General features: G+C 34.0%; 2 protein-coding genes across 2 annotated transcripts; both read left to right on the top strand.

The window, feature by feature from the left end:
- Nucleotides 1–641: 641 nt before the first annotated feature.
- On the top strand, nucleotides 642–1,580 carry LOC125363461 (olfactory receptor 6C6-like). The gene has a single exon (XM_048362707.1). It carries the CDS (start codon nucleotides 642–644, stop codon nucleotides 1,578–1,580), a length of 939 nt encoding a protein of 312 aa, XP_048218664.1.
- Nucleotides 1,581–13,862: 12,282 nt separating this feature from the next.
- Nucleotides 13,863–14,801, top strand: LOC125363526 (olfactory receptor 6C6-like). Its single transcript, XM_048362821.1, has one exon. The coding sequence runs from the start codon at nucleotides 13,866–13,868 to the stop codon at nucleotides 14,799–14,801; it is 936 nt and encodes a 311-aa protein (XP_048218778.1). The 5' UTR covers nucleotides 13,863–13,865.
- Nucleotides 14,802–20,684: the final 5,883 nt, after the last annotated feature.

The raw sequence follows: 20,684 nt of genomic DNA, 5'->3' as shown, positions 1-20,684 counted from the left end.
TGATTACTGGCATGGGCTAGCTTTGGGTTTGTTGTTTGTTAAACCCCACAAAATCCCATATATAGATTATTTTCCATGTGTTATTTGCTTTTTACTCCATAACTTCAAAAATTAACTAAGAAATTATATGCTTCTATAGCATTTGCAAAGCATGAGGAAATGTACATGTTTTCCAAGTTTATGGGTCTTCTAATTATTCACATAAATCAATATTCATTACATATATAGGCTTTTAATCTTGTTAATAAGAATATTTAATTTTTTACTAAAATATCAGAGAAAAACAAAAATTAAAAATATCAACTATTTTAATACCTACAAGGATTAGATATTAGAAAGATGAGTCACACATTAACATAAATCAAATTAAGGATCTACATTTCAGAGGTCTTCTATGCCTCCTAGAAATTGATAGGAATTACACAATTGTGAACAAATGAAGAAGCTCCATGTTCATATAAACATACAGATGAAATACAACATGTGTTCCTCACCCAGAACTCTAAGGTGATTTGAGAAAATATGTATGCACTGGTCAATTTCAGAATGTGATACACTGTATGGATGAAAGAGAAGAAATGTCTTTCCTCACATCTGAAAATCATTTTTACTTTCTGTAGACTTGATAGGACAGAAGAGAAATGAAGAACAAATCAGAGGAGATCGTGTTCATCTTGTTGGGACTGACAGATGACCCTCAGCTACAAATTGTGGTTTTCCTGTTTCTCTTTGTCAATTACATCTTGAGCCTGATGGGGAACTTTGTCATCATCCTGCTCACACTGCTGGACCCCCACCTCAAGACTCCCATGTACTTCTTCCTTCGAAATTTCTCCTTCTTAGAAATATCATTCACCACAGTTGGCATCCCACGCTTCTTGACCAGCATTCTCACAGGAGACAAGACAATACCCTACAATGGTTGTGTTTCTCAATTATTCTTCTTTTTTCTACTAGGAATTACAGAGTTTTACCTCCTGGCTGCCATGTCCTATGACCGCTATGTGGCCATCTGCAAACCCCTGCACTACCCTGTCATCATGAACAGCAAGGTGTGCCACCAGTTGGTGCTCAGCTCCTGGGTAATTGGATTCTTAACCATCTTTCCCCCTTTGCTCTTAGGACTCCAACTGGATTTCTGTGCAAACAGAAAGATTGATCATTTCCTCTGTGACACTTCCCCTGTCCTTCAGATCTCTTGCACAGATACACATTTCATAGAAATGTTGGCTTTTGTCTTATCTGTGATGACACTTGTTATCACACTTTTTTTAGTGGTCCTCTCCTACACCTTCATCATCAAAACTGTCCTAAAATTTCCATCAGCACATCAAAGATTCAAAGCCTTCTCTACCTGTTTCTCACATATGGTTGTTGTCTCTATTACTTACGGGAGCTGCTTCTTTATGTACACACAGCCATCGGAAAAGGATATGGTTACTTTCAATAAAGGCGTAGCTCTGCTCTATACCTCTGTGGCCCCTTTACTAAACCCTTTCATCTACAGCCTAAGGAACCAGCAAGTAAAAGAAGCTTTCAAGCATTTGCTTCAAAGGGTTGGCTTGGTTTTCTCAAAATAAGGAGGTGGATTGTAGGTGTCAATAATAAGCTCTTGCAACAGGAATTATATTACATTAATTCTATTTATTTTGTCATTTCCTCCAGAGCATGTATTTACATTAACTTTAATGACATGATTTTTCCCCTTCCTTTTCAGTAGGTTTCTTAACTCTGAGGGGCAAATAATTTCCTGTGAAAAAGAATACTAACATTTATCTTTCTCTACAAATCTCTTGCCCAAAAGTGATAGACTTATATAGGGAACACATTATACAAGTGAACCTTGCTAGACGTGTTTATCTAATCAGTTTGCTATGTGTTTATTTCTAAGCATCTTACATTTGCTATGAGGTATTCTGCATTGCTTGAAGCGTTACCAATACAAAAATAGATGACGTATTATATTATGTAATCGAGGTTGTGATAGAAAAGAAGTAGGAAATCTGAGAACTTTTAAAGCTCAAAGTGGCCTTTCAAGAAGCATCAGTTATGATGAACCTTGAAATCTCATGGAGGGAAATAAAATTCTAGTGTATTGTGATGACAGGGATAGAATACACAGAGAACAGAAATTCAACTTGAAAAGTTTCTGTTGTAAGGCTATAATAATTGTGTATGTTATTTTTAAACGTAATTACTTCTTTGGGTCAAATAATTAAATTGCAGACTTTTGTTCTAATAACTTATATTCCTTTGAAAACTTTGAATCCTAAAATTGGTACAAAGTTTAAAAACTCCAAAATCCAATGATACCTTGGTGAAAAGAAAGTTGTAACTATCTAATATTATTTTAAAAATTGCAATCAATTTTCTTGTTTCTATTTACACTTAATTAGGCATACCTTACATACAAAAGCACTTAAAATGAATGCATTAAAAAATTATAGAGAACACCATAGTGAACTGTTTCCATTGTCTTTTTCTAGTCATTTCCCTGAAACCACTACTACCCACTTCTGTCCAGAATCACAGTATCCATTTGTGATTTCATCACTCTACATTAATCTTGAATTACCTGGAATTTCATAAGAAAGAAACTGTACTTTATGTGAACTTTGCCTGGCTGATTTCCTCAGCATAACAATGTAAGTTCTCAAATGCTAATGCTTACGTTTTTGGTTGGTTTCTTGTGCTACTTTAGTAGTGTGGCAGCTATGGCTTTATCAGAGCCATTTTTCAATCTTTTATTCCAACTCTTTGGTTATTTTCATTCTTCAAGGAATCTCCCCAACAGACTGAATGATTTGTTCTGATAGGTACTTTGAAATGCCAGTACTTTGAAATATCAATTTCTGAAACCGTCAATTCCTTCACAAGTACTTCTGAAGTAAACTGTGCCAAACAAGTAAACTATGCCAATCTCCATTCATATTGAATTAAGGAATTATCCCTTAAGAAAAAAAAGGATACCTTCAGAGTAAAGAACTTTACTATCTGTTGCTTCCCTTTAATGGCCCACATCATATGAAAATTAATTTACCATTCTACTTGCTTTTAAATACAACAGGCTCAACTACCTTTGGAATACCTGTGACAGGCAAAGTCTGAATACACTGATAGAATGGTGAAGAACTTAATTCTAAAGATTGGAAAGGTTGGAGAGAGCTGAATAGATGCAAATACAAAAAGAAGAAATGGCAGTGAGTTTTAGTTATTTCAGATAGAATGCTTTCCAATAGTCTTAGCAACAAAGTGAGTAGTTGTCAAACACCAACCTGATCACGAAGATCTCTCTAGGATCAAAGCTTCCCCATAAATTCTTACTTCCATGTTTTTCACAAACTCATCTCATTGACAAATGTAAATTTAATTTCTAAAGACAAAACTCAGTCAACTGGAATCCTAGCTTTTCCCTCCTCTCTTAGGGTACAGATTGAAAGTCATATGGTACTCTGCCAACATACAATGTAAGGCAGATGCTTTGAAAATGCTCTCAGAAGTTACAAATCACTGCTTCTATCAACGTGGTCTGCTTGGGAGTGACACCAATGTTATGAATAGGCTGAGAGACAGAAGGTGCACTGTGTGTATGGGTCAAGTGGCATCCGCTGCACAGGATTATTTGAAATCTTTGGCCAGTATGAAGGCTTAAATCCAAGAAATCTATGTGTGTTCCCTTAGACCCACTCGTTACCCTCTGAGAAAGCATGGTTTCATAAGGCAGGGTGGACAGTCCGAGGGAGGGAAGAATTAGAATAAAGAGCAACAAGCATAGGAAATATATTTTGAAGATTTCAAACAGCTGAAAATTGAAAATCCATAATTTCCTCTGAAGAACAAGACTTTCTCCAAGTTCTTCTCAACAAATTCTTTTCTTTTAGCAAGTCTTTGACTCTGAGGATAAACCTATCCTTATTTGTTCATCTATCCATTCCTTGTCTTAACCAATGGATATCTAAAACTTTGTAATATTTATAAACATTAGCATAACACATGGCATCTGGAAATGAAATGTTTTTAATTTCATCAATTGTAAAGTGTTGTCTTTACAAAAAACATAGACAAGAATGTGTATACAAAGAGTTTATGTTTGAGCATTAGCATATATATCATAGAAATTCCTAAGTATTGGAGGGTCATTGTGGCTTTGTTTTATAAACTATTTCTTCTTACTTTATCAAGCAACCCAAATCCATTCATCACAGGAATTTGTGCTTCAACTCCCTAAAAGTTAAAGATCCTCTTTAACATGCAAGGACCTCATAAGGATTTGGAGCTCTGGGCAACTATTTGGTGCTTTTGTTTGTTTTTTTGTTTGGGCAACTGTTTTGTCTTTTGGGCTTGATCCTTTCTGAACAGGCTTAAGATTTTTGTAGTTAAACTAATTGTAATGGTTTGCCCTTAAAATTAATAAAATGGTCAAACTCTTCTATTAATTATCTTTATAATAAGACTATCTACATGTAGAAGACTGGTGTCAGTGGGAGTAGAAAGGAAAAAAAGAAAAGATATGGGGGAAATATGATTGAAGTAATCTATAGACTTCATGAAAACAAATCAGAAAGTGTTTCAGGAAGGGGGAAGAGGGAATCAGGGGGAGTGGTGCTGGGTCTATATTTGATTGGAGTGTATTATATGTATACATAGAAATATCACAATAACATCTCTTTGCACAATTAACATGTGCTAACAAAAAAAATGGAATAAAACTGCTTTCTGGAGTCCAGAATACTTAAAGCTTCTGTAAGAAATTGAAGTCGTGAGGAGTAGATTGAGGGTAACAATATTTGTAATGATCTGAGAAGATCCTCAGAAGCACTTACTGAATATAATAACAATGATTATCATAAGCATCATAATAAATAAAAGTCACTGAACAAATATGGATGTTAAATGAGAAATTCAAGCTGTCTATGAATGGCTATAGGAGCCCAAATACTTAGGGCATAATTTGGGTGGAATGGAGGAATGCTGAGGTTCTTACACTTGCTTATAGGGAAAAATCCTGCACAAATATTTGTTCCCTGGCTGGAAACTGCCTGAATCACTGAGTGTACAACCCCACACTAGTGCTGCTAGAGCAGGGGAGAATGTATTTTTGATTGAGGACAAATTCTACATAAATTTGCTAGTTTGAAAAGAACCTGGAATTTGCTCTGAAAAATAAAACTATATCACCTATTGATTTTTAACTTGCACTATATTCTTGTGAAATAAAGCTAGGTTTTTGCTCATAAGAAAATAATCAGATCATATGGACAGAAAGCACATAGCACATAGTGCTATGCAGTATACAATGATAATTCATTTGAGGTGACATTCACATTTTGAAAGTTTTACTGAAGTGTGGTATATAGTAAAGTGAATATGTTTAAGATACAATGTGATGAGCTTTGATGTGTATAAAATATGTCATCGTTTCTGAGGATTATGCAAAGTTGAGCCATTACTCCATAAAATAATAAACATATCATCATTACAAAAGCTTCCTAAAACTACATTAAAATGCTTGCTTGCTATATCTCTCACCATCCTAAGGAATGATATATGTGTTTTATGTCCTTACAGATCCTTCCAATTTCTGTAATGTTACCTGAATGGAATACACAGTATTCTTTTCAAGTTAGGTTTCTTCTACCCAACCTCATTGTTGGGGATACATTTGTACTATTCTCTTAATGGGTAAATTACTTCTTATTGTGTGCCTTGTTTTCCATCTCATTGGTAATAAAACTCATTTATCCATTTGCCTGTGGGAGTTGTGAGTCCTGATACTGATAACTACAAGTAAAGCTGCTATGCACATGACTATAGATTTTTCTAGAGCTTTCATTTTTTCTGGATGGAATACTCAGGTATGCCACAGCTTCATTTTATCATAGGTACGTTTAATTTTTTATGAAAATGCCAAACTTATTTCTATTGGTGATACAATATTACATTCTCACATGCAGCAAATGACAGTTCAGTGGTTCCACATCCTTACCAACCATTTGTATGGCAAATTTTTAAACTATTAAAATGAATGGATTTATTTCAATCTTATTATAATTATAATTTCACATCTCCATGGTTAATGATGTTATTAATCTTTATAAAGCCTGGTAAAAGAAAATAACAATAATTTTCCCTTGATTGGCTTTTTGACCAGAAGACAGTAAATTTTGATAAGGTTTATTACAGTAAACCAAGACCTCAGGAAATTTCAATGTTGAAGACAGTGCAGATGGCTTGGAAGAAAGAGTGAATGCAGGAGGTTGAGATACAAAACATGACATGGCAGGGTTTCCCTATGGGTTCATGGGATAATTAAGGGGCACCTCAAACAAAACAAATGAATAAAATAAAGAAATGAATAATTAGAAACAGAGCTACACCTTGCTATCTTATGAAGCCAGAAAGACTTTAGAAAATATTTACAAAAATACCTAAAAGTATCTTACTTCATATTGATTCACAACCAGCCCAACTTATTTGGTCTGGTTGATTCATTTCTTTGGTAACTACACATTTAAGTAATTTCTGATTTTCTGAAATTTCTGATTTTTTTTACTGTATTAATGTTTTTTGTTTTTTTATTTTAAGTTTTTATTATCAAACTCAATTACAGAGAGGTTACAGTTTCATACATTAGGCATTGGATACATTTCTTGTATTGTTAGTTACCTCGTCCCTCATTCCCCCTCCCCCTCCTCCTTTCCCTTCCCCCCCATGAGTTGTTCAGTTCATTTACACAAAACAGTTTTGCAAGTATTGCTTTTGTAGTTGTTTGTCTTTTTTTTTCCTGTGTCTCTCGATTATACCCTTATGAACACATAAGATGATGCTAAGTGAAATGAACTCCATGTTATGGAAACAATTGTTATATCACAGTTGTAACTACTTTCAACGTGCCATGTGTAACTGTAGCTTCTATTATTGATGATCTTCTTGTATCACCTTCCTGTGGTTGTACCTACACTATCTCTATATCTTATCTGAGAATATTGGAAACAGTGTATACTGGTATTAGAACTAGGAAATTGAAAGGGAATACCAAATTTCTGATTTTTTAATGAGATGATTACAAGCAACTTCTTTAAAACACTATGCATGGTTTGTATATTGGGATGGGAATCACAAGTTGAATCCAATTGCATGCTATGGTCATCTTTACAGTTTAAAGGTTTAATTAAATGTCTAATTCCTTTCTTCTAAGATTCTGGATTTGTTTACCTATAATCTAGGAGTCCATCATCTTTATATACTAAGCCTCAAGGTTTATGGATAGTTTAAAGCAATGTCTTATCATTAATGCTCCTGATTTTAAGACATTCAAGGTTCAATATAATTTCTAAAAATGATCTCCCTAAAGCAGAACTAGTAAACATTGAGGTCCATCTTGGATACACTTTCAATGATTTCTCTAGTTAGAATTGTCAAGTGTGGACTATCACTTCAAAGCAACCTAGAGCGCACATTAAAGATAAATATATTGACCATATCCCAAATGTCTTGACTAGAATGACTAAGAATAATAACTTGTAACTGCACAAAGAAATAATTAATGTATGAGCTTATAGTCAACTACATAACCTGACTCGACTCTTATACAATATCTTCTTATATTGAATATCATTACATACTCAAATAGACATATAATTATTACTCCTCAACTGAAAAAAATCTAAAATAAAATGTAAAGCTGTCTAGATTGTTATTATAAAATATTTGAGAATTCCTGATTCAGTAGGCTCAAATAGACATTATTCTACTAATAAATCCTTTTAGTGTTTTGTTATTTTACCACTCCACACTTAACTGTGACTTCAACCTACAATAATCACATTGAATATTATACCATACTCATGAATTCTTCAGAAATTTAGATGTTATCCCTTCTCAATAGTGAAAAAGTCTCTATAGTATGCATTTAATAGACAAAAAGTATTCATTACATGTTTTGCATGTCACATGTGGGGACACAGAGCTATGAAAAGTCTATATATTTTGTGCCCAAAAAGAACATGGTACGTCAAATCCCTTCTCTAACCATTCATTATACTTATTTTCCAAACACATGTAGCTTTCTGACGCTGCTGAGTAATTTTTGTATATTTTTACCTCAACTTGCTTTCCATTATGTTTATTACATTTTCTTGACCCGGTTGTTCATTGAGGGGCATCTGGTCTGATTCTATATCTTGGTTATGGTGAATAACATAACAATGAAAATGGTTGTACTGGTGTCCTTATTGTATCCCAGTTTGTAATCTCTTGGATAAATTCCCAAGAGTGGAATTGCTGGTTCATAGGGTAACTTTATGTTTAGTTCATGAGGAACCTCCATGCTGCTTTCCAGAGTGGTTGTGCTACTTTACATTCTCATCAACAGTGTATTTGAGTTCCTTCTGCCCACAATTGCACCAGCATTTGTTGTTGATTTTGTTCTTGATTGTAGCCATGCTAACTGTAGTGAGATACAATAGCAGTATTACTAGGTTTGAATTTCCTTTATGGCCAGAAATGCTAAGAATTTCATGTCTGTTCCTCAGCACAGGCAGGAACTTTCTGAACAAAGATCCAGAAATATAGCAGATCAAAAGAATGGATAAATAGGATTGCATCAAACTAAAAAAAAAAAAAATGTTCATGGCAAAGGACACAGATAACCAGCTTTAAAAAAAAAAAAAAAAAAAAAAAAAAAGCCTAAGAATGAGAGTTCTTTGCCAGCTATCCATCAGAGAGAGGCTCAGTACCTAGAATACAGAAAGCTTAAGAAACTAAACCCTCAAAGAGTCAACAACTGATTTAATTAATGGACAGAATTGCTAAATAAAGACTTCTCAGAAGAAGTAAATATGTTTTTGTTTAAACATATATTCCTCTTAGACATGAAAATAATTAAGAAACAAAAATATTAAAGTTAAGTACCTAGAAGAAATGAATGAATTCTTTGAAATGTTAGGAATCAAGAATGCAAGATAACCTCCCTGACCATACAGGAATTTTAATACAATCCCTGATGACCACCAGCTTTGTAAATAATAGTTTTCCCCAGCAGAATTTGAATCACTAACAAGCTCCCAGAGGATACCAATGCTGCTGGACTACTTGACACCTTCTGTAACATGGTAGTGGCAACATCTAAAATAATCATTGATGCATATTTGAAGTTAAGGAGGTCAAATCTGGCCAGCACCATCATTGACCACATAGTGAATTGTAGGATCTGGCATCTTGTCTCCATGTGTGTGCCTGAATTCCTACAGGAAGGGAAGTTCCACCCCCAGGTTATGGGTGTTCCCGAATCCCTGTAGACAGGGGTGGGCATTTGCTCTATAAGTTACTGAACCTGTCAGTCAAGTGCCTGAGACTGGGAGTTTCCTGTGACCCTACCCCTTGACCTGACCCTATTTAGGTTCAGATGAGCCCAGGAGCCATCATTCCATGTCAGATGTCTCTGTGTCCGTGTCCTGTGTCCTGTCTCATGGCTCATCTCAGGTCACATGGAGCCCCAAATCAGCTCTCCATTGGAGCTGAATTGGTTTTGTTGGTATTTTTTGTTCTTTCTTTCCTTTCTGGTCTGTTTCCTGACAGTGTTAAGGGTATTTGCAGGCTGCAGGCCACTATAACAACTGGCTGCCTGCAGACTGCTAATGCTCTAATAAAGACTCCAAGATTAAAAAATGTGGCTTCTCAGATAATTTACCTTATAACATATTGACTCCTAACAAAAGAATGACTAATACATTGAAATTCAGGTATAGGAGGAGGCACTTAGTACAAAAAGTATCCATAACCACAAAGTAACCTGATAATGGCATACTATAGATAAATTTTCAAAGGTGAAGAGAAAATAAATTATTTTCAGATCTGTAAAACAAAAGTACCCAGCTATATTTAAATGCAACCCTATTAGACTAACAGTAAATTTCTAGAAGAAAACTAAAGCCCAAAGAATATTAAATGGTGTATTTTAAGTCCTGAAAAAAAAATAACTACCAATAAGTGTGCTGTATCCAGTAATATTATCGTTCAGAACTGAGGGATAACTAAATATAATCATGACAAACATAAACTAATGAAATTTATGATCACTATACCAGCATTATAAAGTTAATTTGTTTGAGGGAAACAGAAAAGAAGAAACATAAATAAGATCATGAGAACATGTAAAAGAACAACTCCTGCTGGAACAGTACACTGGAAAATTAGACTATGAGTCAAATAGCACAAATACAGCCCACCATTAAATTTCCATGATAAATAAGAAAGCAAGAATAAAATCAGAAGGAAAACCATTAAATGCCAGGAATAATCACTTAGTATTCAATGATAACTCTCAATGTAAGTGGTCTTAATTCTCTAATTAAAAGAAACATGTGTTGGCCTGAAAATGTGATTCAAAAAATTATACCTGTAAGAAACTTGCCTTACCTACAAAGATACATGTAGGCTGAAAAAATGAAAAGGTAGAAAAATATTGAAAGTAGATAGGAGTGAACAAATGCAGCAGTGGTACTCACTATATGGAAAATTAACTGTGCAACTAGGTGGGTAGGAATGAGAGGGAAACCCTGGGAGAAAGTGAAGGAAGGGGTGACACTGTTCAAAACTAGATGTACACTTTATCTGACTTATGTAACTGTAACCTCTCTGTATATCACTTTTATGATAACAATAAAAATATATGGAAAAATAGATAATATTCAAAACAAAACAAATATTGTTAGTCTTACATCCAACAAAGTACATATTTAAATTAAATCAGAAGAGATAGAGAATATCATTATATACAGAACAAAGGTATAATTAATTGAGAACATATAATGACTATAAATATATGTACTATCTCAAAAAATTAAAATCATACTGTAGATCAGAGGAATATTCAGAACAGGATGTTCAGTCCAATTACTGCAACATACACATTTTTTACTCATCAAGTAGAACATTTTCTATGATAAACTATGGTATGTTAGGCTACAGAGCAAGTTCAGAAAACTAAAATTATTTCTTGCATGTTGAAGTACAGTGGAATAAACTTAAAAACCAACATGAAGAGAAACTGCAGATGTTATATAAACATGGTGTTGAACAATATACTATGGAACTAACAATGGATCATTGACTATGTCTTGAGAAAAGACTTTAATGACCTTGTAGCCAATAAAAATAAATATACAAGATACCAGGGCCTGGGAGAGACAGCAAAAGCAATACTAAATGAGAAAACATTTATTTATTTATATTTTTTCTTATTTATTGTCAAAGTGATGTACAGAGAGGTTACAGTTTGATAAATTTATTTTTTAATGTCTGTGTAAAAGAAAACTCTAAGGATGAACCAGAAAGACTTAGAAAATTAAGAGAAAACAAACCTAAAATCAGTAGAAGGAAAGAACACTAAAGACCAGATAATATACAACACAAAGCACCAGTGAAAGACAAAATTTGGACTTTGAAAAGAGATAGGCCAAAGAGATACCTATGTTTTAAAATATTGTTATAATAAAAATGGAAAATAATCTCAAGTGTTGTTTATAAAGATCTATTAAATGAACATTGGATATAAGAAGAAAATTCACAGGAACCCTAGTATATTGTAAAACATGATAGAACACGCCTAAAAAAACTAGCACTATATAGAATTTTCTGTTGATCTAATACTTCCAATTTAGGGATTTATCCTTAAGATTTAACATTCTGACCTTCAAAATTATGAAAATCTTATTTTCTGTAGCTACATCATCATAATAAATGTACATGATTTTGTTCATTGGTAGACCCTTTCTAAGTACTAAAAATGGAAACAATTGGTGAGCTGACATATAGAAGAGTGGCAGGACAAAGGAGGTCTATGCAGATGTAACCAAATTTGAAGTGTCCCCATGAATTGATATGTATGTTTGAGTGGATATATTGTTGAGCAAATAGCCAGAAAAGAACTAAGGCCCTTGCCTATGACATACTAAGATGCAGTCAGTTAGTCAATACCAGGCTAGCTATTTCCCTTTTGTGTTTTCACATTTCTTAACTAATTATACTATTCTTCCTACTGCTTTTAAACCCTGATGTACATAATTGTGACTTCCTGAACTATGTAATTGTGGATATGCAGTGAGCAATCAGATATTAGATCAATCTATATTGGATATTCTGGAAGGATATAGCTAAAAGAAGTAAAAAGTCAGGTGTGTGTTGGGGGGAGAGTATTGATAGGGAAATGGCTTCTGTATTACACAATTTGAAAATCCCTTAGGAAATGATGTTCTAAGAGTGCTACCCCGAGAATTCTTTGTTCTTATTAGATGCTTTCCAGAAAGACACAGAGGCATACATGCTCCATTGTGTCCAGTGAACAATTTCCGTGCTATGCTTCATGGCACATTTATCTAGGTGAATTGTGGTAATATGTAGAGAGGGGCATTTTATTAGTCTTTCGTGACACCATGCAAAAAATCAATAAAAGGATGATATTTAAAGTTCTCATATTTTAGGGTAGAGTGAAGTTTGGGGAGAAAAGAATGGATCCTCAGTGGTCTCTTCTCTTCAACTTGATGAGTTAAGTATTGAAGTGCAGAAGGATCTCCTAAATCTGCATGTGGGGTTTATTAAAGAAAGCTCCCATGCAACTAAAGGGTTGGTGTTTTCCACTACTTTCTTTTACATTTTGAGTTGTAGATTATGGTGAAAGAATATGCATAGGACAACTAAATAATGAAACTTTAAACTTGCCTACCAAATAAGGAAATTCAAGTATGAGTTTAAACTGAAAAGCCTTTTAATTTTTATGTGGTATGCATAATACTGAAGAAAACTAGACATGGTTGCATGTTTTGGTCTGTGTTCACCTTAGCTGATAATGTGACAGTGTTCATGTGTTGTGGGGAGACAAAGTGTATATGATTACTGAGGCAACACAAATCACCAATTTGACATGAGGAAATTCTAGTTAAATATTGTATCAGTAAGCTTTTCAAAGCAATGTTTCTACTGGGATGGTTTACACAAAGAAAACATATCTACTACTATCACAAGTATTAGAATGGGCAAAAGAACTGTTCTTTAGCAATTTTCAGTAGTTTGTGGTTTTTACCAGCAATGATGAGATAGAAGAACTCTAACATGGTTTCCCACCAAATCATGTGTAAGTCATTCTGTTTCTTTCTCACATACTGCTTAGTCATTCTTTTCTCAAACTTTGTTTATGACATAACAAAACTCTACCTGCTAAGTTTCTGTAGATGATACCAAAAAGAACATTTAGTTCATTCTTTCTTAGTCATTACATATTTACTTTTGTGTGTGTTCTCTTTCCTAAAGAATCACTGGAGGTTTAAAACAATTTTATTACTATCTTGAATGGAGAACACAGGACTTTACATATTTCCCATTAAAATTCCTCTTATTTTGTGATTTAAAACAAAAAATTAATAAGAATTTATTTAAGAGGGATCACTAATTTGTTTAAGAAGGAAGGCTGTATAATTTGGATGCTAGTTAGAACCTATATTAAAAAACTTCCATAAGAACTTCTATTAAACTGTAATTTTGAGGTCATAATTTCTTAAATTAGCCTTTCTTACTCTGACCCATTGCTCTGAATGCAATTTTAATTTTCCCAATATTGCACATAAAATTTGAGAGTATGTACTATTATATACATATTTCTCAATAGACATAAGATTATTGCTATTTCTTAAGTTCCTTTATTTTAATATCCATGTTTAGATAAGGATATATACTTTGCACAATTTGCCTTATCAAAACTGAGCTGTGGTAAGGTTCTGAGATTTGATATGACTCCAGGGGAAGAAATGTTCTTTCTTACAGGTAAAACTAGAATTTGCTTTCTGTGAATATGATTGATCGAGAGAGAAATGAAGAACAAATCAGAGGAGATCGTGTTCATCTTGTTGGGACTGACAGATGACCCTCAGCTACAAATTGTGGTTTTCCTGTTTCTCTTTGTCAATTACATCTTGAGCCTGATGGGGAACTTTGTCATCATCCTGCTCACACTGCTGGATCCCCACCTCAAGACTCCCATGTACTTCTTCCTTCGAAATTTCTCCTTCTTAGAAATTTCATTCACCACAGTTGGCATCCCACGCTTCTTGACCAGCATTCTCACAGGAGACAAGACAATCTCCTACAATGGCTGTGCATCTCAACTCTTCTTTTTTTTTCTACTAGGAGTTACAGAGTTTTACCTCCTGGCTGCCATGTCCTATGACCGCTATGTGGCCATCTGCAAACCCCTGCACTACCCTGTCATCATGAACAGCAAGGTATGCCACCAGTTGGTGCTCAGCTCCTGGGTAATTGGATTCTTAACCATCTTTCCCCCTTTGCTCTTAGGACTCCAACTGGATTTCTGTGCAAACAGAAAGATTGATCATTTCCTCTGTGACACTTCCCCTGTCCTTCAGATCTCTTGCACAGATACACATTTCATAGAAATGTTGGCTTTTGTCTTATCTGTGATGACACTTGTTATCACACTTTTTTTAGTGGTCCTCTCCTACACCTTCATCATCAAAACTGTCCTAAAATTTCCATCAGCACATCAAAGAACAAAGGCTTTTTCCACTTGTTTCTCACATATGGTTGTTGTCTCTATTACTTATGGGAGTTGCATCTTTATGTATACACAACCAGAAAAAGATATGGTTACTTTCAATAAAGGTGTAGCTCTGCTCTACACCTCTGTGGCCCCTTTACTAAACCCTTTCATCTACAGCCTAAGGAACCAGCAAGTAAAAGAAGCTTTCAAGCATTTGCTTCAAAGATTCAGTTTTGTTTCTTTAAAATAAAGAGGCAAAATTTAGATATCAATAACAAGCTATTGCAATTTGACTGAAAAGAAATGACTACCTTTTCAATTACATTATTTCTGATTATGATCGAAGCCATTTTACTCCAGAATTATTAATCATAGTGGTTTCATTGAAATGCTTTAGGCTCTTCTTTCTCTGCAGGTTTTCCTAACCCTTAGGAACAAACAGTTTATTTTTGTTAAGAATGTGAAAGTCTCTCCTTACTTACAAACATCACCTCCACCAATGAGAGACAGATGTGTGAATAAATGATACAAGAAATTCTTGCTAGATTTACTTAATTATTTTGATGTGTGTACATTGGGAAGCATCTTTTATTTGCTCAGATGTATTCTGCCTTGTAAAACATTTCACAAAGAAAATATGGTATTTATTATGTTGTATAATTGAAGTGGTGATAGGATTGAAGTAGAAAGATCAGAGTGTGATCAAAATAGTCTTTCAAGTAGAAAGATTACTTCTAACAAGTCTTGAAAGATGAATGAAGAAAATAAAGAATCCAGGATGCTACGGCTTGTGCAAATGACCGAGATTGTGTTTGAAATGTTTCCCTTATAAGGCTATAAAATTTTTAAACCCAATTAGTTGATTTTGATTTTTTTTCTTAAAAAAAAAGATTGAACTGGAGCCTTTAATGCTAATGATTTACATTGCTTCAAACAATTTGAATTCTAAGGTAGTACTAATACATAAAAAGTCGTCTTATAATTCATTAATACCCTGGCCTAAGGAGTTTTTTAAGCATTTAATATAATTTTAATATAAGAATTTATTCTTGTTTCACTTTTAACCTAGTTAATTAGTCATACATTAGACACACAGCATGTACACAGAGCATACTCTTTAAAAATAAATGGGTCGTAAAAGTACAAACATTTTTGTGACCACAGAGAATATCCTAGTGAATTATTCCCTTGGCCTCTTTCCAGTCACTTCCTGCCAAGACTACTACCTATTTCTGCCCACAATCACAGTATCAACCTGTAATCTTTCAATCACTCTAAATTTGTTTCAAATTATCTGGAATTTTGTAAGAAAGAAAACTAGAGAGTGAACATTATGTGGCTGATTTCCTCAACATAACAATATGAGTTCTTCCATGGTATTATTGCCTTCGTTCATGGTTGGTTTCTTGTCTTAACTTGATTTATCAGTGTGACTGTTGTTTTGGAATATACTGTTCATTTGTTTGGGGCTTAGGGGTTTCTTTGGTCAGAGATATATTTCATTCCAATTCCTTGGTATTGTCATTCTGTGAGAAATTTCAACACACTGAATTATTTCCTTTGATCAGTGTGAAAGTGAATACCATATTTTAAAATAGCAATCAATGAAAGCCTCTATCCCTCCACAATGTATTTTATCTGTTGTGTGCCAAACAGTATGAAAAACTTGTTCCTTACATGTTGGGAATTTCACCCTCAAATTTATATCCTATAGACAGAAAGGTTTTAAAAATTATCCCAAGTGAAAAATAAGGAGGGTGCCTATGCAGGAGCAAATTTTGCTTTCTGATGCTTCCCTGTAGAGCCCACATCACCTGAAAAACAATTCACTACCTACTTGGTCAAACCCTCAACATCCTTTGGAATAGCTATGAAAAAGTCTTAGTTTTGCTGATAAAATGGTGTAGAAATTACTTTTAAAGATTGCAGATTGGAATAAGCTCTACTAGGGAGGTACAGAAAAGGTTAGGAAGAAATAGCAGCTAGTTTTGGTAATTTCTGAGAGAATGGTTTTTAATAGTTTTAGCAGTAAGTCAGCAGTTGTCAAGTGCTTCATGAAAAGCTTTTATGAATGTCACCTATGTCACCAGCTTGATGACAAAGGTCTCTATAATATAATCCTTCCTTACTTACCTCTTTTAAGTCTTTCAGTCATCTTAATTGACAAATACATTAGGCCTCTAAGAACAAGGCTCTGAGGGCTGACCTTCCAGCCTCCCCTCCTCTGTTAGAAAATGGATAAGAAAGTCATATGGTACTCTGCCAATGTACAACTTAGGGCAGATGTTTGAAAATAACTAAAACCATATTCTCAGAAGTTACAAATCACTTCTTCTATCAACAGTTCTGCTCACAAGTGACCCCAGTGTTGGGCTCCTGCTCCCAAAGTCTGTGTGTATTGTTTAGATGGCCCCCATTACACAGAATCTTTTGAGATTCTTGGCCAGTATGAATGAAGGCTTAAATCCAAGAAATCCATGTATGTTTCCTCAAACCCCCTTGTCACCCTATGAGAAAGCATGGTTTCACAATAGTGTGATAGAGGGAAGAATTGGAATAAAGAGCAACAAGCACAGGAAATACATTTTGAAGATTTCAAACAGCTGAAAACTGAAGATTCATTAAATCCCATGGACAACAAGACCTACTCCAAGTTCTTCTCGACAAACTCTTTTCATTTAGCAAACTTAATCTTGAATTCTGAGAATAAGCCTATCCTCATTTGTTCTTTCATCCATTCATGGGCTCAACAAATGGAAATCTGAGAACTCTTTATGTTTATAGACATTGGAAAATAAATGTCATCTTGGAAATGAAATAGTTATAGTTTCATTGATTACTGATCATTGTCTCTACAAAAGAAATACAGGTATTGTCCATTCAAAAACAGTTGATATTTGCTTACTAAGCTATATATTCAAGGTTGTTCCTCAAGAACCAAACAACCCTCACTACCAAAGTTTCCTGCTACAAGTTAAAATCCTTGTTTGCCATCTCTCTCCTCATCTTCTTGAATGAGGTCTCTGTTTTATGTTCTTATAGGTTCTGTTCATTTCTAGAATATTATCTGAATGGAATATACATACATTTTCCATTCAGGTTCATGATTGGGAGAACCATCTGCTTTCATTACAGATTAGTTTTCATGGATTAGTTACTTATTATCTATCATGTATTCCATTCCACTGCCACCAAAACTTATTTATCCATTTGGAGTCATTAAAGGTGTATTTTCTCTTGATGATTATAACTAGAGCTGCTATGAACATGACTACGGGGTATTAGGGAACCATGGACTTTCAGGTTTTTCTGGAAGAAATACCCAGATATGCAGAGCTTTATTTTGTGATAGGTATATGTTTAACACTTTTTAATGCAAAATTTGTTTCTAATGGTGATCATTTTACATTCTCCTATGTGGCATGACAGTTCACTGATGGTACATCCATATCAACATTTTATGACAATTTTTAAAAAAACTGGTATGGTGGAATATACTTGAATCTCATTATAATTTCAAATCTCCCATGATTATGTTGATAATCTCTGTAATGCCTATTGTTCACAGGTACATTTTCTTCTGCAAGTTTTGTACATTAATATGAGCCCATGTCTATTTTTATCATTATTATTAGCTGTGCAAAATTCTTTAGACAAAATTCTAGAGACAAGTCCTCTATCAGATATATACTTTTCTAATGCTTTTTTCACCCTGGACTTTTCAATCAAAAAGTAGAGTAATAGAGGGAATTAACATTATCAAAGTGTATTTTATGCATGTATGGAAATATCGTATAAAATTCATTACTTTGTACTATTGATATCTCTAATTTTAGAAAGGGTTTGAAGACTAAGTTTCCTAACGTTTTATTATGGCCATATTTTTCCTTATGGATCAAGTTTTTCCTCTATCCCAGAGTCATATATACTTCCTATAATGGTCTTATCTGGAAGGTTTTGTTGTTATATTAATATTATAGCTAGGACTTTAGTAAAATCTTATATGTGATGTGTTATTGATCATGGTTGATATTTGTGTGTGTGTGTGTGTGTGTGTGTGCGCGCGTGTGTGTAGAGAGAGAGAGAGAGCTAATTTTTAACCATTATTTTTTCAAAGAAAATAAAAATTTACCAGATCTAAAATAATAATTGTTTGGGGATTTAAAAACTTGTCTATACAAACTAGAATTTACTGCTTGCTGAATATTACAGAGTATACCAGGCAGATTTGAAATATATTCAGCAAGCAGTAAATTCTAGTTTTGAGATTTGATCAAAAGTACCTTGTATATAATCAAAGGTAGAAAGATACCGAGAGTTTTGCTGTTAAACCTTTGTTACCAGTAATTATGAGATTATATCATAGCCATTTCATCTCAAAATTAATAATTACTTTTAAAAACAAAAATTACATTTGGAATTCATATTTCAATTTTTTTTTTTTTTGGCCAGTACTGGGCCTTGGACTCAGGGCCTGAGCACTGTCCCTGGCTTCCTTTTGCTCAAGGCTAGCACCCTGCCACTTGAGCCACAGCGCCACTTCTGGCCATTTTCTGTATATGTGGTGCTGGGGAATCGAACCCAGGGCCTCATGTATACGAGGCAAGCTCTCTTGCCACTAGGCCATATCCCCAGCCCCATATTTCAATTTTTAATTGTATTAAATTTTTGATTATATCTCAATCGTTAAGATGTATGATTGTAATAAAATTACAAAAATTAATTTATCAAATTCAGGATTGTTGTGTTATAAATATTATAACTTACTAGCAGTAATATGAAAGACTTGATTGGTAAAAAAAATTAACATAAATTGTAATACAAGACAGCAGAGGAAAAAAAAGGATTTCCTTCTTTCATTTATAATGCATGAAATCAAAGAGTGAATCTACAGAAATGATTATAAACAACAATAATCATTTCAATACAAATTCACATCAGTTTTGTTTGCACATTCAAAGTATTACAATTAACAATGATAAAGAAGATGAAGAGAAAAAAAATGGCTTGTAATGGTCTTATATCTCTCAATACCTCCATGGTCTAAGGAAAGGTATTTGAGATTGTGACTCAAAGATAAATAAACCCATGAAAGAAATTTTTATACTGGAAACCAAACATATGCCCTAATTTTACATCCTGAAACTGTAAATCAAGCTTCTAAATTTAGATAACAGGTTAATCCAAGGAGTGAATTTAGAAAATTTAAACCAGGCCTTTTCCAATACTTAAAATAGATTTTAAAATAGTTTTGTTTGTTTGTTTGTTTTTGTTTTTGCTTTGGTCATGGGGCTTGAACTCTGGGCCTGGGCACTGTCACTGAGCTCTTCTGCTCAAGGCTAGCACTCCACCACTTGAGTTACAGTGCCACCTCCTGAGTTTGATGGTTAATTGGAGATAATAGTCTCACACACTTTCTTGCTTGGGCTGGTTTTGAACCTTGATCCTCAGATCTCAGCCTCCTGAATAGCTAGAATTACAGGCATGAGACACAGGGGCCCAGCTAAAATAGTCTTTTTTATTGTTATTGTAGAGGTGATATATAGATGGGTTACAGTTACATGAGTGAGGTGATGAGTCTAATTCCTTTCGAACCATGTCTCCACTTCCTTGACTCTCTCCCATTTTTTTCTTGCAGTTCCCACCCACAAGATGCTCAGTTCATGTTCTACATAGTGTCTAGTGAGTGGCACTGCTGTATTTGTTCACCCTTTGTTTCACCATTTCTGTGCCCACTTTACCTTCCCAAATACAAACAAACAAGACAAAAGGAAAAGAATACAAAAACAGCAACTAAAAAAACAAATAGTTTCTTGTTTCCTTTTCTTGCAGTTCATTTCATAAAATATTATTTTATATGATCATGTGCATATGGCTATTGAGCTTTTGTCATCTATTTCTGTTCATATCCTCCTTTAGACAAGATTTCTTAAGGTCTAGAGACATGTATAATTTATCACGCCCCAGTGTGTATGTGTAAATACATATATTAATATTTACTTATTTCTAATTATTCAGTTTATATACTTAAAGAAATATTCAAGCTACCATAAATGAGGGAAATCATGTAACCTATAATTCTTTGGATCTGGCTTACTTCACTTAATATAATTTTTCCAAGTCTTTCCACTCC

The sequence above is a fragment of the Perognathus longimembris genome, chromosome 1 (assembly GCF_023159225.1).
Source record: "Perognathus longimembris pacificus isolate PPM17 chromosome 1, ASM2315922v1, whole genome shotgun sequence".
Taxonomy (NCBI): Eukaryota; Metazoa; Chordata; class Mammalia; order Rodentia; family Heteromyidae; genus Perognathus; species Perognathus longimembris.
Note: the sequence above shows the minus strand (reverse complement) of the source record. Positions and strands in the feature narration are given on the sequence as shown.